The 22,275-nt window shown below is 33.4% G+C and overlaps 2 protein-coding genes and 2 pseudogenes across 2 annotated transcripts; all 4 read left to right on the top strand.

Moving 5' to 3' along the window:
• Positions 1-3,201: 3,201 nt before the first annotated feature.
• On the top strand, positions 3,202-5,625 carry LOC105797372 (heparanase-like protein 2; annotated as a pseudogene).
• Positions 5,626-8,013: 2,388 nt separating this feature from the next.
• LOC105797371 (heparanase-like protein 2) lies at positions 8,014-10,441 on the top strand. The gene is made up of 9 exons (XM_052620846.1): positions 8,014-8,220; positions 8,314-8,350; positions 8,561-8,741; positions 8,834-8,988; positions 9,076-9,309; positions 9,410-9,599; positions 9,684-9,809; positions 9,904-10,003; positions 10,094-10,441. Exons 1-9 carry the CDS (start codon positions 8,014-8,016, stop codon positions 10,439-10,441), a joined length of 1,578 nt encoding a protein of 525 aa, XP_052476806.1.
• Positions 10,442-12,827: 2,386 nt separating this feature from the next.
• On the top strand, positions 12,828-15,254 carry LOC105784980 (heparanase-like protein 2). Its single transcript, XM_052620845.1, has 9 exons — positions 12,828-13,034; positions 13,128-13,164; positions 13,375-13,555; positions 13,648-13,802; positions 13,890-14,123; positions 14,224-14,413; positions 14,498-14,623; positions 14,717-14,816; positions 14,907-15,254. The coding sequence occupies exons 1-9, from the start codon at positions 12,828-12,830 to the stop codon at positions 15,252-15,254; spliced, it is 1,578 nt and encodes a 525-aa protein (XP_052476805.1).
• A 2,391-nt stretch (positions 15,255-17,645) lies between these two features.
• LOC105797369 (heparanase-like protein 2) lies at positions 17,646-20,052 on the top strand (annotated as a pseudogene).
• The last annotated feature ends 2,223 nt before the right edge of the window (positions 20,053-22,275 follow it).

The raw sequence follows: 22,275 nt of genomic DNA, 5'->3' as shown, positions 1-22,275 counted from the left end.
CTGTAAATTGCTAGATATATTTGAATTCAGTCTGAATATTCAATGTTCACATTTAACGATAAATGTTACTATTAATGCACAAATTATGAAGATGAATTATTCATAAATTTTAGATAATATCAGCATTCTATTATCATAATTCTAATATAATGAATCACTGATTGACAAGTTTAAGCTTGTAAAATAACTTGCAATCAAGCAGTACAATGCTCTGTGACATTACCATTGGCTTACATTTGATGTATACTTATCCATTACTATATTCAATGTCAAATAATTAGAGAATAAAATTAATTATCTTCTACTAGATACTTAATTACATTCAAAGATAGTATGATTTCTAAAAGTCAAAATTGTGCATTGCTATATTGATATTAATAGTACTTATAAGCAATTTCATATGATTATGAATTCATACTAAGCATTAAATCTATTTTAGTAATAACATGATGATATCAAATTTACAATGTATAGTAAATAGATTATTAATTTATAAAAGATATCATTCTAATTATGACTAAGATTATAGATTATAGCATTACTAATTTTCAATATGTAATATTGTATAATTAAATCTGTAATTATCAATCAGTGTTATATTAATTTACTTTAATTGAAATTGTTAAATACTGAACTATTAGTATGATAATTCATACATGATATTTAAAAGTAATGCTGATTTATCAATTATGAAGTCAATTATACAATATTAATTATGTAATACATTTCAAATAAAGATAATAGATAAGTTAATCATCGTACTATTAATTATCAATGGAAATTGAATTAAAACTTACAAAATTATTAGCATTATTAACTAGATAATATTTATAGGTAATAGTAGAAAAATTTCAACTTAGCATTTAAATTTGAAAGTTATATAGTTTTTAAATACCATTCTAATTAGTATATAATTGTCTCAATATTATAAATTACTTAAATTTATTAAAATGCATAGATATAATGTCAATTAGTTTATTTAGATAATTTAGTACTATAGAGGATGTTCGAATTAAATTACTATAATAATAAATTTCAGATATTTTATAGAATTAGCAAGTATTAGAACATAATTCATAAAATTTGCTTAAATAGATATATTAAAGTTTAAAGTTTAATATGTTATGGAAATTAAATTAGATACTTAACTAATTGTTAACTAATGAATTAATAATGTAATTTGAAATGATTTAAAAATGTATTGATAAAGTTTCGAAATGTAAAATTGTTATATTAGATAATAGAAGTTGCAATTCACTTTAAAATTTAATTTAAATGATAAATATCTAATATTGTATATCTAAATAAATTGATCGTTATTATTGAAAAGCAATTATCATTTATTCAAATCGTTAGAGTAATTGAAAAATCCGTTCAAAATATTAACTTAATTTGCTTAATATATCTGATAATATTCTTGTAAATCGAATATGCATATTGTAATATATTCAATGTAACAAATGTTTAACAAATCGTTTACAGATAAAATGTGTATGATACATGTAATTTAATTTAATTGTAATAGTGACACTTATGAAAAGTATAATTTAAATTTGAATCAAATTATTCACATTCAGAGTTTACTGTAAATTTGAAATTTAATAGATTTGAAATATTGACTAAATATGCATTCATATAATTTAATCATGTGTCTAAATGATTGCAAAATGTTTATTGAGTATAAATGATGATCTGTGAATATGTTTAACTAATTGCAGTGTAACTTTAAGATGTATCAGATTATTTGTATAAATGTACTATTACATAATGTTTCAAGATGTAGAGCAATTAATAATGTTGGGACATAGGTGACTTAATTGGTAATGTTATATCAGTTGATGAAAAGTTGATATTTTATATCATTAAAACTATTATTTTGAGATTAATTGAAGAAAGTGTTCAAGATTCATATTTATTAAATTTACATATTAAGTATAAGTGGATAATGATAAAGTGCACGTAATGGTTAACAAGTGTTATTGTGAAAAGGATGGAAAGCTGTCAATTCAATTCTATTTGAAAAATTCTAAGTTATCAAGATCGTTTGAAAATTCGATTATGAAATTAGAATCAATAATATTGGAAGATAGTTCATTGATTAAGCTTATGATTTTAAACGAATTTTTAAAATGTTACTTTAATGGTCAGTTATCAAAAGTATAAGGTACTATAGTTCGATATCTAAGATCAGAAGTGTTGATTATAGTAATTCAGATTATCCGAAAGTAAGTTGTGATAAGTATTATTTGTAAGTAAGTTAGCAAGTGATCAAATTCGTTCATAGGTACTATCTGATTCTGAAGATCGTTTATATTAATTAATTCTACATAATTCAATCTTGGTAATTCAAGTCAACACCATTAAGAGGTGTTCTTCGTAGGCTTGGACTTAAATTCTCAAAACCAACAATTCGTTTTCTTAGAACAATATTGTATGCCTATTCGCATAAAATAATGAAAAAAATTCTATTAAGATCCATACTCTAGGGAATTAATAAAAAGTATATATTATTTTTAAATATCGAGTAAATTAAAGTTAGATATGAAAGTTCATTTATCTACACTAGTACTTTTACGATAGGTAAGAGTTTATGAAAGCTCGTATAAGAGATTTAGGCTTTTAGAGGCAGAGTAGATAGGTCGTCCTCTACAAATTTGCAGAGACACTAACGGAGGTAAAATTTTCTAAATAGTTGCTACTATTTACAATGTCTCAATTATTTCATGATTAATGATAGGTCGAATTATTGCAAATTATAATTTTCGCAAACTTCGTAAACTTGCAATAATTACTGGTTAAAATAATTTTAAAATTACTGCCTTCCTTGTAACAAAATAACCATTGTTTTTCACTTAATATTTTAGGGAACAAGACATAAAACTTAAGTCAGTAATACATGCCTTTATTTTGGAACTTACATGGTAGACGAAACGAAAGAGGTTTTAAAATCAGATTTTCGTGCCAAATAATGAGTTGGAATCATTATTCCGATCATAACTAAAATGGAAGAAGTTGCACCTGCAAAACTGTAGCTTTAAAACTAAATGATAATGATGCTTTCACCACGATTAAATTTCCTAATCTGTTTTTTGTTCAAATCAAATTGTAACGAACCTTTAATGTGTACATATAAACATGCTCGATTAAAATGCCATTACATCAATTCTTCCTGCTCTTTCGTAATATCTAGATTTTGTGAAAATGGATTTGAAATGCATATTCAGCCTAGTAATAATTGTTTCTGATATCGCTTTTTTTACACAAAATGTGAACGTGGTGATTCAAGGATCAACATCGGTTGTCAAACAGATGATAACTTCAGATGTGCTACAATCGGATTGGTGGCCCTCATGAAAAATGCAACTATAATCAATGTCCTTAGGGAAAGGCTGGACTTTTAAATTTGGTATGAATTGCTTATTTTGTGTGTGCGTGTGTGTGAAAAATGCATTTTAAATAAACATTGAGTCTTATTGTTTTATTTTATATTTGTTTGCAGGATTTGAAAAAGAAGGTGCTAATAAATGCAATAAAAGGTGAGTTCTACGTGTGTGAAACTAAATGTGTCTACCATTAATTCGTACAAGGTAGTCCATAATCTGAGAATCGGAAAAGAAGTTGCAAATAATGCGATTCAAATACTGTTAAAAGCTATCTCTTAAGAGTGGTTGTGAGAACGAGTGGGACTAAACTTGGTTCAATGTTGGTAAGAATCATTTCAGACTAATTTTTAAAATTACTTTCAGCATTCAATTCTTTAAGAATCAAAGTTGGTGGGTCGTTGCAAGATCAAGTGGTGTACGGAGTAGGAGAAGTTAAGAATTGCCCCAATTTCATGAAAAAAGAAGGCAGTTTATTTGGGTTCTCCCAAGGGTGCCTTCCCGTGGAAAGATGGGACGAACTGAATAACTATTTCAATCAAACTGGGTGGGTATATTAATCTATTCTGGAAAGGAATTAAACCATCACATTCTTTTCTAAAGAAAAAATATTGACTTTATTAATCTGGCATTATGAAGAGTAAATGTTACATTCGGGTTGAATGCTCTTCTGGGAAGAAACGAGTCACAAAACGAAAAGGGTCTTTGGGTTGGCGATTGGAATTCACAAAATGCAAGGGATTTGATGAAGTATACTATTTCCAGGGGATACAAAGTTGATTCTTACGAATTTGGTAACTAAAATTGTTTTCCTGAAGATCCGCATGGGATCGTTTTCCATTTTATTTTTTGGTCGTGCTTTAATCAATTTATCTTGCCAGGAAATCAACTCTCCGGAGCTGGGATGGGCGCAAGGGTTGAGGCTGAACAATATGGAAAAGACGTAATAGTACTTAAGAATATGGTGAAAGAATTACACCCATATCCCAAAACTCAACCAAAGGTTCTAGGCCCTAGTGGCTTCTATGACGAGAAATGGTTTAATTCCTTCCTAGAAGTTTCGGGACAAGAAGTTGTTGACGGGGTTACGCACCACATCTACAATCTCGGACCTGGTATCCAAATATATCTCGATCCAATGTTTACCGAAGAGCTTTTAGATGCTTGCTTATTACTAGTATGGTCTATTTCTTAATTCGATTGATGCCTATGCAGGTGATGATCTAAACTTGATTACCAAGATTCAAGATCCTTCGTACTTGAATCAAGTTGCCCAAACCTATAGGGGTGTTTTTAATGTTGTCAACAAGTTTAAACCGCAGTCGGGAGCTTGGGTTTCTGAATCTGGTGGAGCTCTTCAGGGCGGTGCTAAAGATGTGTCTCCAACCTTTGCTGATGGATTTTGGTAATATTTCTCTCTCATTTTCCTCTACCTCTAACCTTTTCTGTGTATAATATGACACGCATTGAAATTTCCACCTTAAACAGGTATTTTGATCAATTAGGAATAGCTTCCACCTACAATCACAAGGTTTTCTGCAGGCAAACTCTCATTGGCGGAAATTATGCTTTACTTGACACTACAACATTTATTCCCAATCCCGATTACTACGGGTCAGTATCTTCACAAAAACAGTGTTAGCCTTATCCTTGCTTTTTCCCCTATAGCCACTGACATTTCATCTTCTTAACTTGTTTCATTTCTAGTGCGCTTCTATGGCACCGGCTTATGGGAAGTATTGTACTTGCCGTAACTCAAGAGTCTAACCCTAATTTGCGTGTATATGCTCATTGTGCGAAGAAAAAGGTAAGCAATATTTGATAAAGCTAACTTTTCATTTTTCAAATTCTATACTGTTGTCAAGTACTATTAGGATAATTTTTTTTCCATTTGTAGCCCGGGATTTCTATCATTTTCATCAACTTGTCGAACGATAGCACATTCGACGTAACCCTTTCACGTTACGAACATCGTCGTCGTAATTTGAGACCCACGGATGCTGCGAAGCCTAATTTTGAATTTACGAGTCACCTGAATAGGGAAGAGTATCATCTGACAGCATTAGGTGGAAATATACAAGGTCAAATCGTGTTGCTGAATGACGTTCCAATGGTTCTGACAGATACATTCGACATTCCGGCGATGGATCCAAAGCTTGTCAATGCTTCCACACCCATCTCGGTTGCAGCTCATTCCATAGTCTACGTAACCATCAGGGACTTTCATGCCCCTGTCTGTGGTTAAACTACATTATTTCCTTATCCAAAATGTAATGCCTTTAAACCTTGTTCGAAGTTCAAGAATGTGTTAAAAGTTTCTAACTTATTTCTCATTTGTTACTACCGTTCTTAGCTACGTATGAATTTGTAAATTTTAGTTTCGTTCAAAATTTCTTCCTTATCTCAATTCATTTCCTACTATATGTTGCATAGACGAAGTAATACTCCTGGCATGAATGACACGTTGTCGGTCTTATTTTAGATTCGGCGTGTTTCCACTATTTGTTTTCACCTACTACTTTGCCATAGATCTTTAACCACAAGTTGCAAATGAAATTTCAAAATTAAAGACAGTTCCCTACACATTTTAATGATAAAGACGAACCAATAAAATGCAATGTAATGAATCGAGAGTCGTTGGTTTACCTTAGCAATGGTTTTCCTAATATGACAACGTACCAAAAAAAATAAAAATAGAGCGAACGTTACCGGAAGAAAACAATATTCTGTTCCAACGTTTGGCGAAAAGAAAGGATAATAAATGCCATGTTTTGTCAGGGTCCGTTATCGTTCTACTTCAACCTTCCTAGTTGAAGATTGAATTTGTTCTACTTCAACCCGATCATTCTAGTTTTGTAGTGTTTAATTACTCTTTCATGTCGCGCCTTGGAGACCTAGTTCGACTAGCATATTCGTTCATAGCATTCCCATGACTTTTTTTATTTTATTATTCTTGTTTTACTGTTATGATTATTCCTATGTTACTTCACTTGGTTAGCGGAGTTTACAAGTAGGGAAAAATGTCCCAAGAGGTCCTAGTACAATTGAGTCAGGACCGATTTAGTCCATGTACTGTTAGAAAGTGAGCAAAAGAGGAGTATTAAAGATGGAATTGACTATTTGCGATAATAAGCTATTAGACCACGAGCAATTCAATCACTTTAAAATTAAACGGGGGTAATTTAGTCCTTGTACTAGTCAAACGCAAGGAAATAATGACGATTGAATACGGGGGGTTAACTCATCCCGCTTGTGAAAAATGAAGCGGGTCAAAGAACGACAAGGAAAATGCCACTCTGGAACAATATATCTACATAATTTCATCGTCAGTTGGTGGAATTTCAAAATTTTATAAAACGTAAAAAAGTCGAACAGTTTCATATTATATTCTAAAGTTTATAAACATTCAAATATATTAAATTAATAACTGCGAGTAGTTTGGAGTGCTCGTGACAACGAATTTCTACGGAAAAAGTATACTGCGAAGAATTTCGCCGAAGAATTCTTTATTACTTGGGCAACTCAGTCAAGGGCCGAGTCCACTAGGCAGGTGGTATTCCTATTGGGCTTTTATTATATATAAAATTCAAATATGGGCACTTGGGCTGCATATGTTCGTCCCCAATTGGTTTTGAATTTGTTTAAGAAAGGCGCAAAAAAGCTTCATAAAAGAAAAGTAAACTATCTGAAAGGTTTTAGATTTTAACAGGATTTTCTTTTACATATTGTTACACAGTAGACGAAAATAAGCCGTGCTTAGTCTTGGTAATTCAAGTCAACACCATTAAGAGGTGTTCTTCGTAGGCTTGGACTTAAATTCTCAAAACCAACAATTTGTTTTCTTATAACAATATTGTGGCGTCTATTCTGCATAAAATAATGAAAAAAAAATTTCTATTAAGATCCATACACTAGAGAATTAATAAAAAGTATATATTATTTTTAAATATCAAGTAAATTAAAGTTAGATATGAAAGTTCATTTATCTACACTAGTACTTTTACGATAGGTAAGAGTTTATGAAAACTCGTGTAAGAGATTTAGGCTTTTAGAGGCAGAGTAGATAGGTCGTCCTCTACAAATTTGCAGAGACACTAACGGAGGTAAAATTTTCTAAATAGTTGCTACTATTTACAAAGTGTCTCAATTATTTCATGATTAATGATAGGTCGAATTATTGCAAATTATAATTTTCGCAAACTTCGTAAACTTGCAATAATTACTAGTTAAAATAATTTTAAAATTAATGCCTTCCTTGTAACAAAATAACCATTGTTTTTCACTTAATATTTTAGGGAACAAGACATAAAACTTAAGTCAGTAATACATGCCTTTATTTTGGAACTTACATGGTAGACGAAACGAAAGAGGTTTTAAAATCAGATTTTCGTGCCAAATAATGAGTTGGAATCATTATTCCGATCGTAACTAAAACGGAAGAAGTTGCACCTGCAAAACTGTAGCTTTAAAACTAAATGATAATGATGCTTTCACCACGATTAAATTTCCTAATCTGTTTTTTGTTCAAATCAAATTGTAACGAACCTTTTAATGTGTACATATAAACATGCTCGATTAAAATGCCATTACATCAATTCTTCCTGCTCTTTCGTAATATCTAGATTTTGTGAAAATGGATTTGAAATGCATATTCAGCCTAGTAATAATTGTTTCTCGGATATCGCTTTCTTTTACACAAAATGTGAACGTGGTGATTCAAGGATCAACATCGGTTGCTGAAACAGATGATAACTTCGTATGTGCTACACTGGATTGGTGGCCTACTGAAAAATGCAACTATAATCAATGTCCTTGGGGAAAGGCTGGACTTTTAAATTTGGTATGAATTGCTTATTTTGTGCGTGCGTGTGTGTGAAAAATGCATTTTAAATAAACATTGAGTCTTATTGTTTTATTTTATATTTGTTTGCAGGATTTGAAAAGGAAGGTGCTAATAAATGCAATAAAAGGTGAGTTCTACGTGTGTGAAACTAAATGTGTCTACCTTTAATTCGTACAAGGTAGTCCATAATCTGAGAATCGGAAAAGAAGTTGCAAATAATACGATTCAAATACTGTTAAAAGCTATCTCTTAAGAGTGGTTGTGAGAACGAGTGGGACTAAACTTGGTTCAATGTTGGTAAGAATCATTTCAGACTAATTTTTAAAATTACTTTCAGCATTCAATTCTTTAAGAATCAAAGTTGGGGGGTCGTTGCAAGATCAAGTGGTGTACGGAGTAGGAGAAGTTAAGAATTGCCCCAATTTCATGAAAAAAGAAGGCAGTTTATTTGGGTTCTCCCAAGGGTGCCTTCCCGTGGAAAGATGGGATGAACTGAATAACTATTTCAATCAAACTGGGTGGGTATATTAATCTATTCTGGAAAGGAATTAGACCATCACATTCTTTTCTAAAGAAAAAATATTGACTTTATTAATCTGGCATTATGAAGAGTAAATGTTATATTCGGGTTGAATGCTCTTCTGGGAAGAAACGAGTCACAAAGCGAAAAGGGTCTTTGGGTTGGCGATTGGAATTTACAAAATGCAAGGAATTTGATGAAGTATACTATTTCCAGGGGATACAAAGTTGATTCTTACGAATTTGGTAACTAAAATTGTTTTCCCGAAGATCCGCATGGGATCGTTTCCCATTTTATTTTTTGGTCGTGCTTTAATCAATTTATCTTGCCAGGAAATCAACTCTCCGGAGCTGGGATGGGCGCATGGGTTGAGGCTGAACAATATGGAAAAGACGTAATAGTACTTAAGAATATGGTGAAAGAATTACACCCAGATCCCAAAACTCAACCAAAGGTTCTAGGCCCTAGTGGCTTCTATGACGAGAAATGGTTTAATTCCTTCCTAAAAGTTTCGGGACAAGAAGTTGTTGACGGGGTTACGCACCACATCTACAATCTCGGACCTGGTATCCAAATATATCTCGATCCAATGTTTACCGAAGAGCTTTTAGATGTTTGCTTATTACTAGTATGGTCTATTTCTTAATTCGATTGATGCCTATGCAGGTGATGATCTAAACTTGATTACCAAGATTCAAGATCCTTCGTACTTGAATCAAGTTGCCCAAACCTATAGGGGTGCTTTTAATATTGTTAACAAGTTTAAACCGCAGTCGGGAGCTTGGGTTTCTGAATCTGGTGGAGCTCTTCAGGGCGGTGCTAAAGATGTGTCTCCAACCTTTGCTGATGGATTTTGGTAATATTTCTCTCTCATTTTCCTCTACCTCTAACCTTTTCTGTGTATAATACGACACGCGATTGAAATTTCCACCTTAAACAGGTATTTTGATCAATTAGGAATGGCTTCAACCTACAATCACAAGGTTTTCTGCAGGCAAACTCTCATCGGCGGAAATTATGCTTTACTTGACACTACAACATTTATTCCCAATCCCGATTACTACGGGTCAGTATCTTCACAAAAACAGTGTTAGCCTTATCCTTGCTTTTTTCCCTTATAGCCACTGACATTTCATCTTCTTACCTTGTTTCATTTCTAGTGCGCTTCTATGGCACCGGATTATAGGAAGTATTGCACTTGCCGTAACTCAAGAGTCTAACCCTAATTTGCGTGTATATGCTCATTGTGCGAAGAAAAAGGTAAGCAATATTTGATAAAGCTAACTTTTCATTTTTCAAATTCTATACTGTTGTCAAGTATTATTAGGATAATTTTTTTTCCATTTGTAGCCCGGGATTTCTATAATTTTTATCAACTTGTCGAACGACAGCACATTCGACGTAACGCTTTCACGTTACGAACATCGTCGTCGTAATTTGAGACCCACGGATGCTGCGAAGCCTAATTTTGAATTTACGAGTCACCTGAATAGGGAAGAGTATCATCTGACAGCATTAGGTGGAAATATACAAGGTCAAATCGTGTTGCTGAATGACGTTCCAATGGTTCTGACAGATACATTCGACATTCCGGCGATGGATCCAAAGCTTGTCAATGCTTCCACACCCATCTCGGTTGCAGCTCATTCCATAGTCTACGTAACCATCAGGGACTTTCATGCCCCTGTCTGTGTTTAAACTACATTATTTCCTTATCCAAAATGTAATGCCTTTAAACCTTGTTCGAAGTTCAAGAATGTGTTAAAAGTTTCTAACTTATTTCTCATTTGTTACTACCGTTCTTAGCTACGTATGAATTTGTAAATTTTAGTTTCGTTCAAAATTTCTTCCTTATCTCAATTCATTTCCTACTATATGTTGCATAGACGAAGTAATCCTCCGGGCATGAACGACACGTTGTCGGTCTTATTTTAGATTCGGCGTGTTTCCACTATTTGTTTTCACCTACTACTTTGCCATAGATCTTTAACCACAAGTTGCAAATGAAATTTCAAAATTAAAGACAATTCCCTACACATTTTAATGATAAAGACGAACCAATAAAATGCAATGTAATGAATCGAGAATCGTTGGTTCACCTTAGCAATGGTTTTCCTAATATGACAACGTACCAAAAAAATAAAAATAGAGCGAACGTTACCGGAAGAAAACAATATTCTTTTCCAACGTTTGGCGAAAAGAAAGGATAATAAATGCCATGTTTTGTCAGGGTCCGTTATCGTTCTACTTCAACCTTCCTAGTTGAAGATTGAATTTGTTCTACTTCAACCCGATCATTCTAGTTTTGTAGTGTTTAATTACTCTTTCATGTCGCGCCTTGGAGACCTAGTTCGACTAGCATATTCGTTCATAGCATTCTCATGACTTTTTTTATTTTATTATTCTTGTTTTACTGTTATGATTATTCCTAAGTTACTTCACTTGGTTAGTGGAGTTTACAGGTAGGGAAAAATGTCCGAAGAGGTCCTAGTACAATTGAGTCAGGACCGATTTAGTCCATGTACTGTTAGAAAGTGAGCAAAAGAGGAGTATTAAAGATGGAATTGACTATTTGCGATAATAAGCTATTAGACCACGAGTAATTCAATCACTTTAAAATTAAACGGGGGTAATTTAGTCCTTGTACTAGTCAAACGCAAGGAAACAATGACGATTGAATACGGGGGGTTAACTCATCCCGCTTGTGAAAAATGAAGCGGGTCAAAGAACGACAAGGAAAATGCCACTCTGGAACAATATATCTACATAATTTCATCGTCAGTTGGTGGAATTTCAAAATTTTATAAAACGTAAAAAAGTCGAACAGTTTCATATTATATTCTAAAGTTTATAAACATTCAAATATATTAAATTAATAACTGCGAGTAGTTTGGAGTGCTCGTGAAAACGAATTTCTACGGAAAAAGTATACTGCGAAGAATTTCGCCGAAGAATTCTTTATTACTTGGGCAACTCAGTCAAGGGCCGAGTCCACTAGGCAGGTGGCATTCCTATTGGGCTTTTATTATATATAAAATTCAAATATGGGCACTTGGGCTGCATATGTTCGTCCCCAATTGGTTTTGAATTTGTTTAAGAAAGGCGCAAAAAAGCTTCATAAAAGAAAAGTAAACTATCTGAAAGGTTTTAGATTTTAACAAGATTTTCTTTTACATATTGTTACACAGTAGACGAAAATAAGCCGAGCTTAGTCTTGGTAATTCAAGTCAACACCATTAAGAGGTGTTCTTTTTAGGCTTGGACTTAAATTCTCAAAACCAACAATTCGTTTTCTTATAACAAGATTGTGGTGTTTATTCTGCATAAAATAATGAAAAAAAACTTTCTATTAAGATCGTACACGAGAGAATTAATAAAAAGTATATATTATTTTTAAATATCGAGTAAATTAAAGTTAGATATGAAAGTTCATTTATCTACACTAGTACTTTTACGATAGGTGAGAGTTTATGAAAACTCGGGTAAGAGATTTAGGCTTATGGAGGCAGAGTAGATAGGTCGTCCTCTACAAATTTGCAGAGACACTAACGGAGGTAAAATTTTCTAAATAGTTGCTACTATTTACAAAGTGTCTCAATTATTTCATGATTAATGATAGGTCAAATTATTGCAAGTTATAATTTTTGCAAACTCCGTAAACTTGCAATAATTACTGGTTAAAATAATTTTAAACTTACAGCCTTCCTTGTAACAAAATGCACATTGTTTTTCACTTAATATTTTAGGGAGCAAGACATAAAACTTAAGTCAGCAATACATGCCTTTATTTTGGAACTTACATGGTAGATGAAATGAAAGAGGTTCTAAAATTAGATTTTCGTGCCAAATAATGAGTTGGAATCATTATTCCGATCGTAACTAAAACGGAAGAAGTTGCACCTGCAAAACTGTAGCTTTAAAACTAAATGATAATGATGCTTTCACCACGATTAAATTTCCTAGTCTTTTTTTTGTTCAAATCAAATTGTAACAAACCTTTTAATGTGAACATATAAACATGCTCGATTAAAATGCCATTACATCAATTCTTCCTGCTCTTTCGTAATATCTAGATTTTGTGAAAATGGATTTGAAATGCATATTCGGCCTAGTAATAATTGTTTCTCGGATATCGCTTTCTTTTACACAAAATGTGAACGTGGTGATTCAAGGGTCAAAATCGGTTGCTGAAATAGATGATAACTTCGTATGTGCTACACTGGATTGGTGGCCTACTGAAAAATGCAACTATAATCAATGTCCTTGGGGAAAGGCTGGACTTTTAAATTTGGTATGAATTGCTTATTTTGTGCGCGTGTGTGTGTGAAAAATGTATTTTAAATAAACATTGAGTCTTATTGTTTTATTTTATATTTGTTTGCAGGATTTGAAAAAGAAGGTGCTAATAAATGCAATAAAAGGTGAGTTCTACGTGTGTGAAACTAAATGTGTCTACCATTAATTCGTACAAGGTAGTCCATAATCTGAGAATCGGAAAAGAAGTTGCAAATAATGCGATTCAAATACTGTTAAAAGCTATCTCTTAAGATTGGTTGTGAGAACGAGTGGGACTAAACTTGGTTCAATGTTGGTAAGAATCATTTCAGACTAATTTTGAAAATTACTTTCAGCATTCAATTCTTTAAGAATCAAAGTTGGTGGGTCGTTGCAAGATCAAGTGGTGGACGGAGTAGGAGAAGTTAAGAATTGCCCCAATTTCATGAAAAAAGAAGGCAGTTTATTTGGGTTCTCCCAGGGGTGCCTTCCCGTGGAAAGATGGGACGAACTGAATAACTTTTTCAATCAAACTGGGTGGGTATATTAATCTATTCTGGAAAGGAATTAAACCATCACATTCTTTTCTAAAGAAAAAATATTGACTTTATTAATCTGGCATTATGAATAGTAAAGGTTACATTCGGGTTGAATGCTCTTCTGGGAAGAAACGAGTCACAAAGCGAAAAGTGTCTTTGGGTTGGCGATTGGAATTCACAAAATGCAAGGGATTTCATGAAGTATACTATTTCCAGGGGATACAAAGTTGATTCTTACGAATTTGGTAACTAAAATTGTTTTCCCAAAGATCCGCATGGGATCGTTTTCCATTTTATTTTTCGGTCGTGCTTTAATCAATTTATCTTGCCAGGAAATCAACTCTCCGGAGCTAGGATGGGCGCAAGGGTTGAGGCTGAACAATATGGAAAAGACGTAATAGTACTTAAGAATATGGTGAAAGAATTACACCCAGATCCCAAAACTCAACCAAAGGTTCTAGGCCCTAGTGGCTTCTATGACGAGAAATGGTTTAATTCCTTCCTAGAAGTTTTGGGACAAGAAGTTGTTGACGGGGTTACGCACCACATCTACAATCTCGGACCTGGTATCCAGATATATGTCGATCCAATGTTTACCGAAGAGCTTTTAGATGCTTACTTATTACTAGTATGGTCTATTTCTTAATTCGATTGATGCCTATGCAGGTGATGATCTAAACTTGATTACCAAGATTCAAGATCCTTCGTGCTTGAATCAAGTTGCCCAAACCTATAGGGGTGTTTTTAATATTGTCAACAAGTTTAAACCGCAGTCGGGAGCTTGGGTTTCTGAATCTGGTGGAGCTCTTCAGGGCGGTGCTAAAGATGTGTCTCCAACCTTTGCTGATGGATTTTGGTAATATTTCTCTCTCATTTTCCTCTACCTTCAACCTTTTCTGTGTATAATACGACACGCGATTGAAATTTCCACCTTAAACAGGTATTTTGATCAATTAGGAATGGCTTCAACCTACAATCACAAGGTTTTCTGCAGGCAAACTCTCATCGGCGGAAATTATGCTTTACTTGACACTACAACATTTATTCCCAATCCCGATTACTACGGGTCAGTATCTTCACAAAAACAGTGTTAGCCTTATCCTTGCTTTTTCCCCTATAGCCACTGACATTTCATCTTCTTAACTTGTTTCATTTCTAGTGCGCTTCTATGGCACCGGCTTATGGGAAGTATTGTACTTGCCGTAACTCAAGAGTCTAACCCTAATTTGCGTGTATATGCTCATTGTGCGAAGAAAAAGGTAAGCAATATTTGATAAAGCTAACTTTTCATTTTTCAAATCCTATACTGTTGTCAAGTACTATTAGGATAATTTTTTTTCCATTTGTAGCTCGGGATTTCTATAATTTTTATCAACTTGTCGAACGATAGCACATTCGACGTAACCCTTTCAAGTTACGAACATCGTCGTCGTAATTTGAGACCCACGGATGCTGCGAAGCCAAAATTTGAATTTAGGAGTCACCTGAATAGGGAAGAGTATCATCTGACAGCATTAGGTGGAAATATACAAGGTCAAATCGTGTTGCTGAATGACGTTCCAATGGTTCTGACAGATATTTTCGACATTCCGGCGATGGATCCAAAGCTTGTCAATGCTTCCACACCCATCTCGGTTGCAGCTCATTCCATAGTCTACCTAACCATCAGGGACTTTCATGCCCCTGTCTGTGTTTAAACTACATTATTTCCTTATCCAAAATGTAATGCCTTTAAACCTTGTTCGAAGTTCAAGAATGTGTTAAAAGTTTCTAACTTATTTCTCATTTGTTACTACCGTTCTTAGCTACGTATGAATTTGTAAATTTTAGTTTCCTTCAAAATTTCTTCCTTATCTCAATTCATTTCCAACTATATGTTGCATAAACGAAGTAATCCCTCGGGCATGAACGACACGTTGTCGGTCTTATTTTAGATTCGCCATGTTTCCACTATTTGTTTTCACCTACTACTTTGCCATATATCTTCAACCACAAGTTGCAAATGCAATTTCAAAATTAAAAACAGTTCCCTACACATTTTAATGATAAAGACGAACCAATAAAATGCAACGTAATGAATCGAGAATCGTTGGTTTACCTTAGCAATGGTTTTCCTAATATGACAACGTACCAAAAAAAATTAAAAATAGAGCGAACGATATCGGAAGAAAACAGTATTCTTTTCCAACGTTTGGCGAAAAGAAAGGATAATAAAGGCCATGTTTTGTCAGGGTCCGTTATCGTTCTACTTCAACCTTCCTTGCTGAATATTGAATTTGTTCTACTTCAACCCGGTCATTCTAGTTTTGTAGTGTTTAATTACTCTTTCACGTCGCACCTTGGAGACCTAGTTCGACTAGCATATTCGTTCATAACATTCCCATGAATTATTTTATTTTATTATTCTTGTTTTACTGTTATGATTATTCCTATGTTACTTCATTTGGTTAGTGGAGTTTACAAGTAGGGGAAAATGTCCCAAGAGGTCCTAGTACAATTGAGTCAGGACCGATTTAGTCCATGTACTATTAGAAAGTGAGCAAAAGAGGAGTATTAAAGATGGAATTGACTATTTGCGATAATAAGCTATTAGACCACGAGTAATTCAATCACTTTAAAATTAAACAGGGGTAATTTTGTGCTTGTACTAGTCAAACGCGAGGAAACAATGACGATTGAATACGGGGGGTTAACTCATCACGCTTGTGAAAAATGAAGCGGTTCAAAGAACAACAAGGAAAAATGCCACCGTGGAACAATATATCTACACAATTTCATCGTCAGTTGGTGGAATTTCAAAATTTTATAAAACGTAAAAAAGTCAAATAGTTTTATATTGTATTCTAAAGTTTATAAACATTCAAATATATTAAATTAATAACTGCGAGTAGTTTGGAGTGCTCGTGACAACGAATTTCTACGGAAAAATATACTGCGAAGAATTTGGCCAAAGAATTCTTTATTACTTAGGCAACTCAGTCAAGTGTCGAGTCCACTAGGCAGGTGGCTTACCTATTGGGCTTTTATTATATAAAAAATTCAAATATGGGCACTTGGGCTGCATATGTTCGTCCCCAATTGGTTTTGAATTTGTTTAAGAAAGGCGCAAAAAAGCTTCATAAAAGAAAAGTAAACTATTTGAGAGGTTTTAGATTTTAACAGGATTTTCTTTTACATATTGTTACACAGTAGACGAAAATAAGCCGTGCTTAGTCTTGGTAATTCATGTCATCACCATTAAGAGGTGTTATTTGTAAGCCTGGACTTAAATTCTCAAAACCAACAATTCGTTTTCTTATAACAAGATTGTGGTGTCTATTCTGCATAAAATAATGAAAAAAAAAACTTTCTATTAAGATCCGTACATTAGAGAATTAATAAAAAGTATATATTATTTTTAAATATCGAGCAAATTAAAGTTAGATATGAAAGTTCATTTATCTACACTAGTACTTTTACGATAGGTAAGAGTTTATGAAAACTCGTGTAAGAGATTTAGGCTTATGGAGGCAGAGTAGATAGGTCGTCCTCTACAAATTTGCAGAGACACTAACGGAGGTAAAATTTTCTAAATAGTTGCTACTATTTAAAAAGTGTCTCAATTATTTCATGATTAATGATAGGTCAAATTATTGCAAGTTATAATTTTCGCAAACTCCGTAAACTTGCAAGAATTACTGGTTAAAATAATTTTAAACTTACAGCCTTCCTTGTAACAAAATGCACATTGTTTTTCACTTAATATTTTAGGGAGCAAGACATAAAACTTAAGTCAGCAATACATGCCTTTATTTTGGAACTTACATGGTAGATGAAACGAAAGAGGTTCTAAAATCAGATTTTCATGCCAACTAATGAGTTGGAATCATTATTCCGATCGTAACTAAAACGGAAGAAGTTGCACCTGCAAAATTGTAGCTTTAAAACTAAATGATAATGATGCTTTCACCACGATTAAATTTCCTAGTCTTTTTTTTGTTCAAATCTAATTGTAACAAACCTTTTAATGTGTACATATAAACATGCTCGATTAAAATGCCATTACATCAATTCTTCCTGCTCTTTCGTAATATCTAGATTTTGTGAAAATGGATTTGAAATGCATATTCGGCCTAGTAATAATTGTTTCTCGGATATCGCTTTCTTTTACACAAAATGTGAACGTGGTGATTCAAGGATCAACATCGGTTGCTGAAACAGATGATAACTTCGTATGTGCTACACTGGATTGGTGGCCTACTGAAAAATGCAACTATAATCAATGTCCTTGGGGAAAGGCTGGACTTTTAAATTTGGCATGAAATGCTTATTTTGTGCGCGTGTGTGTGAAAAATGCATTTTAGATAAACATTGAGTCTTATTGTTTTATTTTATATTTGTTTGCAGGATTTGAAAAAGCAGGTGCTAATAAATGCAACAAAAGGTGAGTTCTACGTGTGTGAAATTAAATGTGTCTACCATTAATTCGTACAAGGTAGTTCATAATCTGAGAATCGGAAAGGAAGTTGCAAATAATGTGATTCGAATACTGTTAAAAGCTATCTCTTAAGAGTGGTTGTGAGAACGAGTGGGACTAAACTTGGTTCAATGTTGGTAAGAATCATTTCAGACTAATTTTGAAAATTACTTTCAGCATTCAATTCTTTAAGAATCAAAGTTGGTGGGTCGTTGCAAGATCAAGTGGTGTACGGAGTAGGAGAAGTTAAGAATTGCCCCAATTTCATGAAAAAAGAAGGCAGTTTATTTGGGTTCTCCCAAGGGTGCCTTCCCGTGGAAAGATGGGACGAACTGAATAAATTTTTCAATCAAACTGGGTGGGTATATCAATCTATTCTCGAAAGGAATTAAACCTTCACATTCTTTTCTAAAGAAAAAATATTGACTTTATTAATCTGGCATTATGAAAAGTAAAGGTTACATTCAGGTTGAATGCTCTTCTGGGAAGAAACGAGTCACAAAGCGAAAAAGGGTCTTTGGGTTGGCGATTGGAATTCACAAAATGCAAGGGATTTCATGAAGTATGCTATTTCCAGGGGATACAAAGTTGATTCTTACGAATTTGGTAACTAAAATTGTTTTCCCGAAGATCCGTATGGGATCGTTTTCCTTTTTATTTTTCGGTCGTGCTTTAATCAATTTATCTTGCCAGGAAATCAACTCTCCGGAGCTGGGATGGGCACAAGGGTTGAGGCTGAACAATATGGAAAAGACGTAATAGTACTTAAGAATATGGTGAAAGAATTACACCCAGATCCCAAAACTCAACCAAAGGTTCTAGGTCCTAGTGGCTTTTATGACGAGAAATGGTTTAATTCCTTCCTAGAAGTTTCGGGACAAGAAGTTGTTAACGGGGTTACGCACCACATCTACAATCTTGGATCTGGTATCCAAATATATCTCGATCTAGTGTTTACCGAAGAGCGTTTAGATGGTTGCTTATTACTAGTATGGTCTATTTCTTAATTCGATTGATGCCTATGCAGGTGATGATCTAAACTTGATTACCAAGATTCAAGATCCTTCGTACTTGAATCAAGTTGCCCAAACCTATAGGGGTGTTTTTAATATTGTCCACAAGTTTAAACCGCAGTCGGGAGCTTGGGTTTCTAAATCTGGTGGAGCTCTTCAGGGCGGTGCTAAAGATGTGTCTCCAACCTTTGCTGATGGATTTTGGTAATATTTTTCTCTCATTTTCCTTTGCCTCTAACCTTTTTTGCGTATAATACAACACGCGATTGAAATTTCCACCTTAAACAGGTATTTTGATCAATTAGGAATGGCTTCAACCTACAATCACAAGGTTTTCCGCAGGCAAACTCTCATTTGGTGGAAATTATGCTTTACTTAAGACTACAACATTTATTTCCAATCCCGATTACTACGGGTGAGTATCTTCACAAAAATTGTGTTAGCCTTGCCCTTGCTTTTTTCCCCTATAACCGCTTTCATTTCATCTTCTTAACTTGTTTCATTTGTAGTTCGCTTCTATGGCACCGGCTTATGGAAAACATTGTACTTGCTGTAACTCAAGAGTCTCAAGAGTCTAACCCGAAGAAAAAGGTAAGCTATCTTTGATAAAGCTAACTTTTCATTTTTCAAATTCTTTTTTTTTATCATGTATTATTTGGATAATTTTTTCCTTTTGTAGCCTGGGAATTCTATCATTTTTGTCAACTTGTTGAAAGACAGCTCGTTCGATGTAACCCTTTCAAGTTACGAACATCATCGTTGTAATTTGAGATCCACGGATGCTGCGAAGCCTAATTTTGAATTTAAAAGTTACCTGCATAGGGAAGAGTATCATCTTACTGCATTAGGTGGAAATATACAAGGTCAAATCATGTTGCTGAATGTCGTTCAATGGTTTTGACAGATACATTCGACATTCCGGCGATGGATCCAAAGCTTGTTAATGCTTCCACAGCCATCTCGGTTGCAGCTCATTCCATAGTCTACGAAACCATTAGAGACTTCCATGCCCCTGTCTGTGTTTAAACTACATTATTTCCTTATCCAAAATGTAATACCTTTAAACCTTGTTCGAAGTTTTAGAATGTGTTAAAAGTTTCTAACTTATTTTTCTTTTGTTACTACCGTTCTTAGCTATGTATGAATTTGTAAATTTTAGTTTCCTTAATAGAATGTATACAATATATACATTAAATTAAATATTAAGATAATAAATTTATGATTAAATTAATAAAATATTATTAAGATGAGTATAAAATTAAATTTAATATTAAAATATTAAAATAATATTATTTTTTGAATAATTAATCTGGAATCAAATTCTCTAGTAGAGTCCTAGTAGGAGTGTAACTCTTTCATTGCTCAATCACTGATGACCAATCACCGCCGGCTACCGAGATGCTACCGTCACGGCCATCAGCATTACCGTGTCCAGTGATGTAGGTGTGACACTCTTACGACACCCTGAGTCGGTTCAGCTGCTGCCGGTTCAATTCAGGTCAATGACGACCCAACCGGTCCGGTCTAGCCACCGATTGGACTGTCAGCCCAATTTCACATACTTGGCCTAGTTCGACCAGTTTTTGGGTATTGGTCTCAGTTTTGGGCTTCCGGGCCGAATTTACGATCTTAGGTCCAATTTTCAAGTTCAATTACCTATTGGGCCAATTGTCTAACTTGAAAATTAACTTCCAAAAATATCAAATTAATTTTAATTGATTTGATTAATTTAATTTTACTTGATCAAAATTAATTTTTCCAAAAATCACTTAGATTTTCTAAATTAATTTTTCAAGAAAATTCTTTAATCAAATTCTTTAGTTGAACTATTCTTACGACCACCTAATTTAATTCCACATCAAATAATCGACTCAATTAAATTATTTCCTAAGTCGTAGAATTTTCTTCTAATTCAAATGCAATCCGATCTAGCTTTTGTTGAGCTAGTAGAGGGACCAATCAGACATATACAATTAGGCTCTAGTGATTGCAATTATGTCTAGAAGCATCGTTCCAATAATTCGCAATTACTTAATCATTCAGTTAGTTCACAAGAAGTACCATGATTGAAAACTCTTTATTGTATACTCTTTACGAAAGCAATTCATCCAATTATTTTGTCCAATGACCTCGTCATGTGTGTGTTACCCTCATATGATATCCTTGATTCCTTTGAGTTAAATGCATTACTTAATACAATCCTATTTTTATCTTATTGTCACCATTGTGTCTTATTAATGATTAATATGACCACAATCAACAAATGACTGTGATAAATTGCTCATTCGAGAACAAACAACCCGTGGCCATGTTCCATATTTATCAATCCACACAATGCCAATGAGAGGATATCATTAACTCTTTAATTGACATAAGAATTTCATTGTTGCTAATAAAACCATGCCATACATAAGTCATGTACCAAACATACTGGCTATGGGCTCAATCATCTTTAGAGCATAAGCCTCCACTTATATCAAAACACACGAGTTGCATACACATGGTTAATGACTAACTTAGGATTTAGGTAAATCACACTATGAACATCACAAGTGAATTAATTCACAAATGGATTCAAAATTAATTCATCTTGGGTCCAGTCTAATATATCATTCTACCAATGAATACATCTATGTCTCTACTTGTAACAACTCATCCGGAATAGTGGTTTCGGGACCACAAATTCGAGGTCAGAAGAAAATTTATTTTAATATTATTTTATGGTCTACAATATGATAGAAATATCGTATGAAAATTTTGTTAAGAAATTTTACCGTTTACATACCTAGCTTGATAAAAAGGACTAAATTGCATAAAGAGTAAAAATTGAATTCTAGTAGTTAAAAGTATCAAATAGCTATGGAATTTAAATTTGGAGGTCCTTATATAGCAAAAAGACCATTTAGAGGAGTTAGTGGATAAGTATGATTATTCATCATTGGAAATTGAAAAAATATTAAGGTTAATTTTGGAAATTAAAGATTTAAAGTAATATTAAATAATAAAAATCTATTTTCATCATCTTATTTTTCTTATTTGGGTAAGTATTCTTGTCCCATTTTAATGATTTTTATGTTTTCGATATCGCAATAGCTTAATCTAGCTATCTCGAGGATTAATTTACAAAACCATTAAAGTATTAGGGTTTTGCCATCGATGAGTATAGTTGAATTTTGAAGTTTTATGATAGAAAATGAAAGGTTGTTGTTAGATAAACAACTTTTGTAAAGAGAACTTTGATAAAATTAT

This window comes from Gossypium raimondii, chromosome 9, assembly GCF_025698545.1.
Source record: "Gossypium raimondii isolate GPD5lz chromosome 9, ASM2569854v1, whole genome shotgun sequence".
In the NCBI taxonomy this organism is placed as follows: Eukaryota; Viridiplantae; Streptophyta; class Magnoliopsida; order Malvales; family Malvaceae; genus Gossypium; species Gossypium raimondii.
This window is presented reverse-complemented; position numbering and strand designations above follow the sequence as displayed.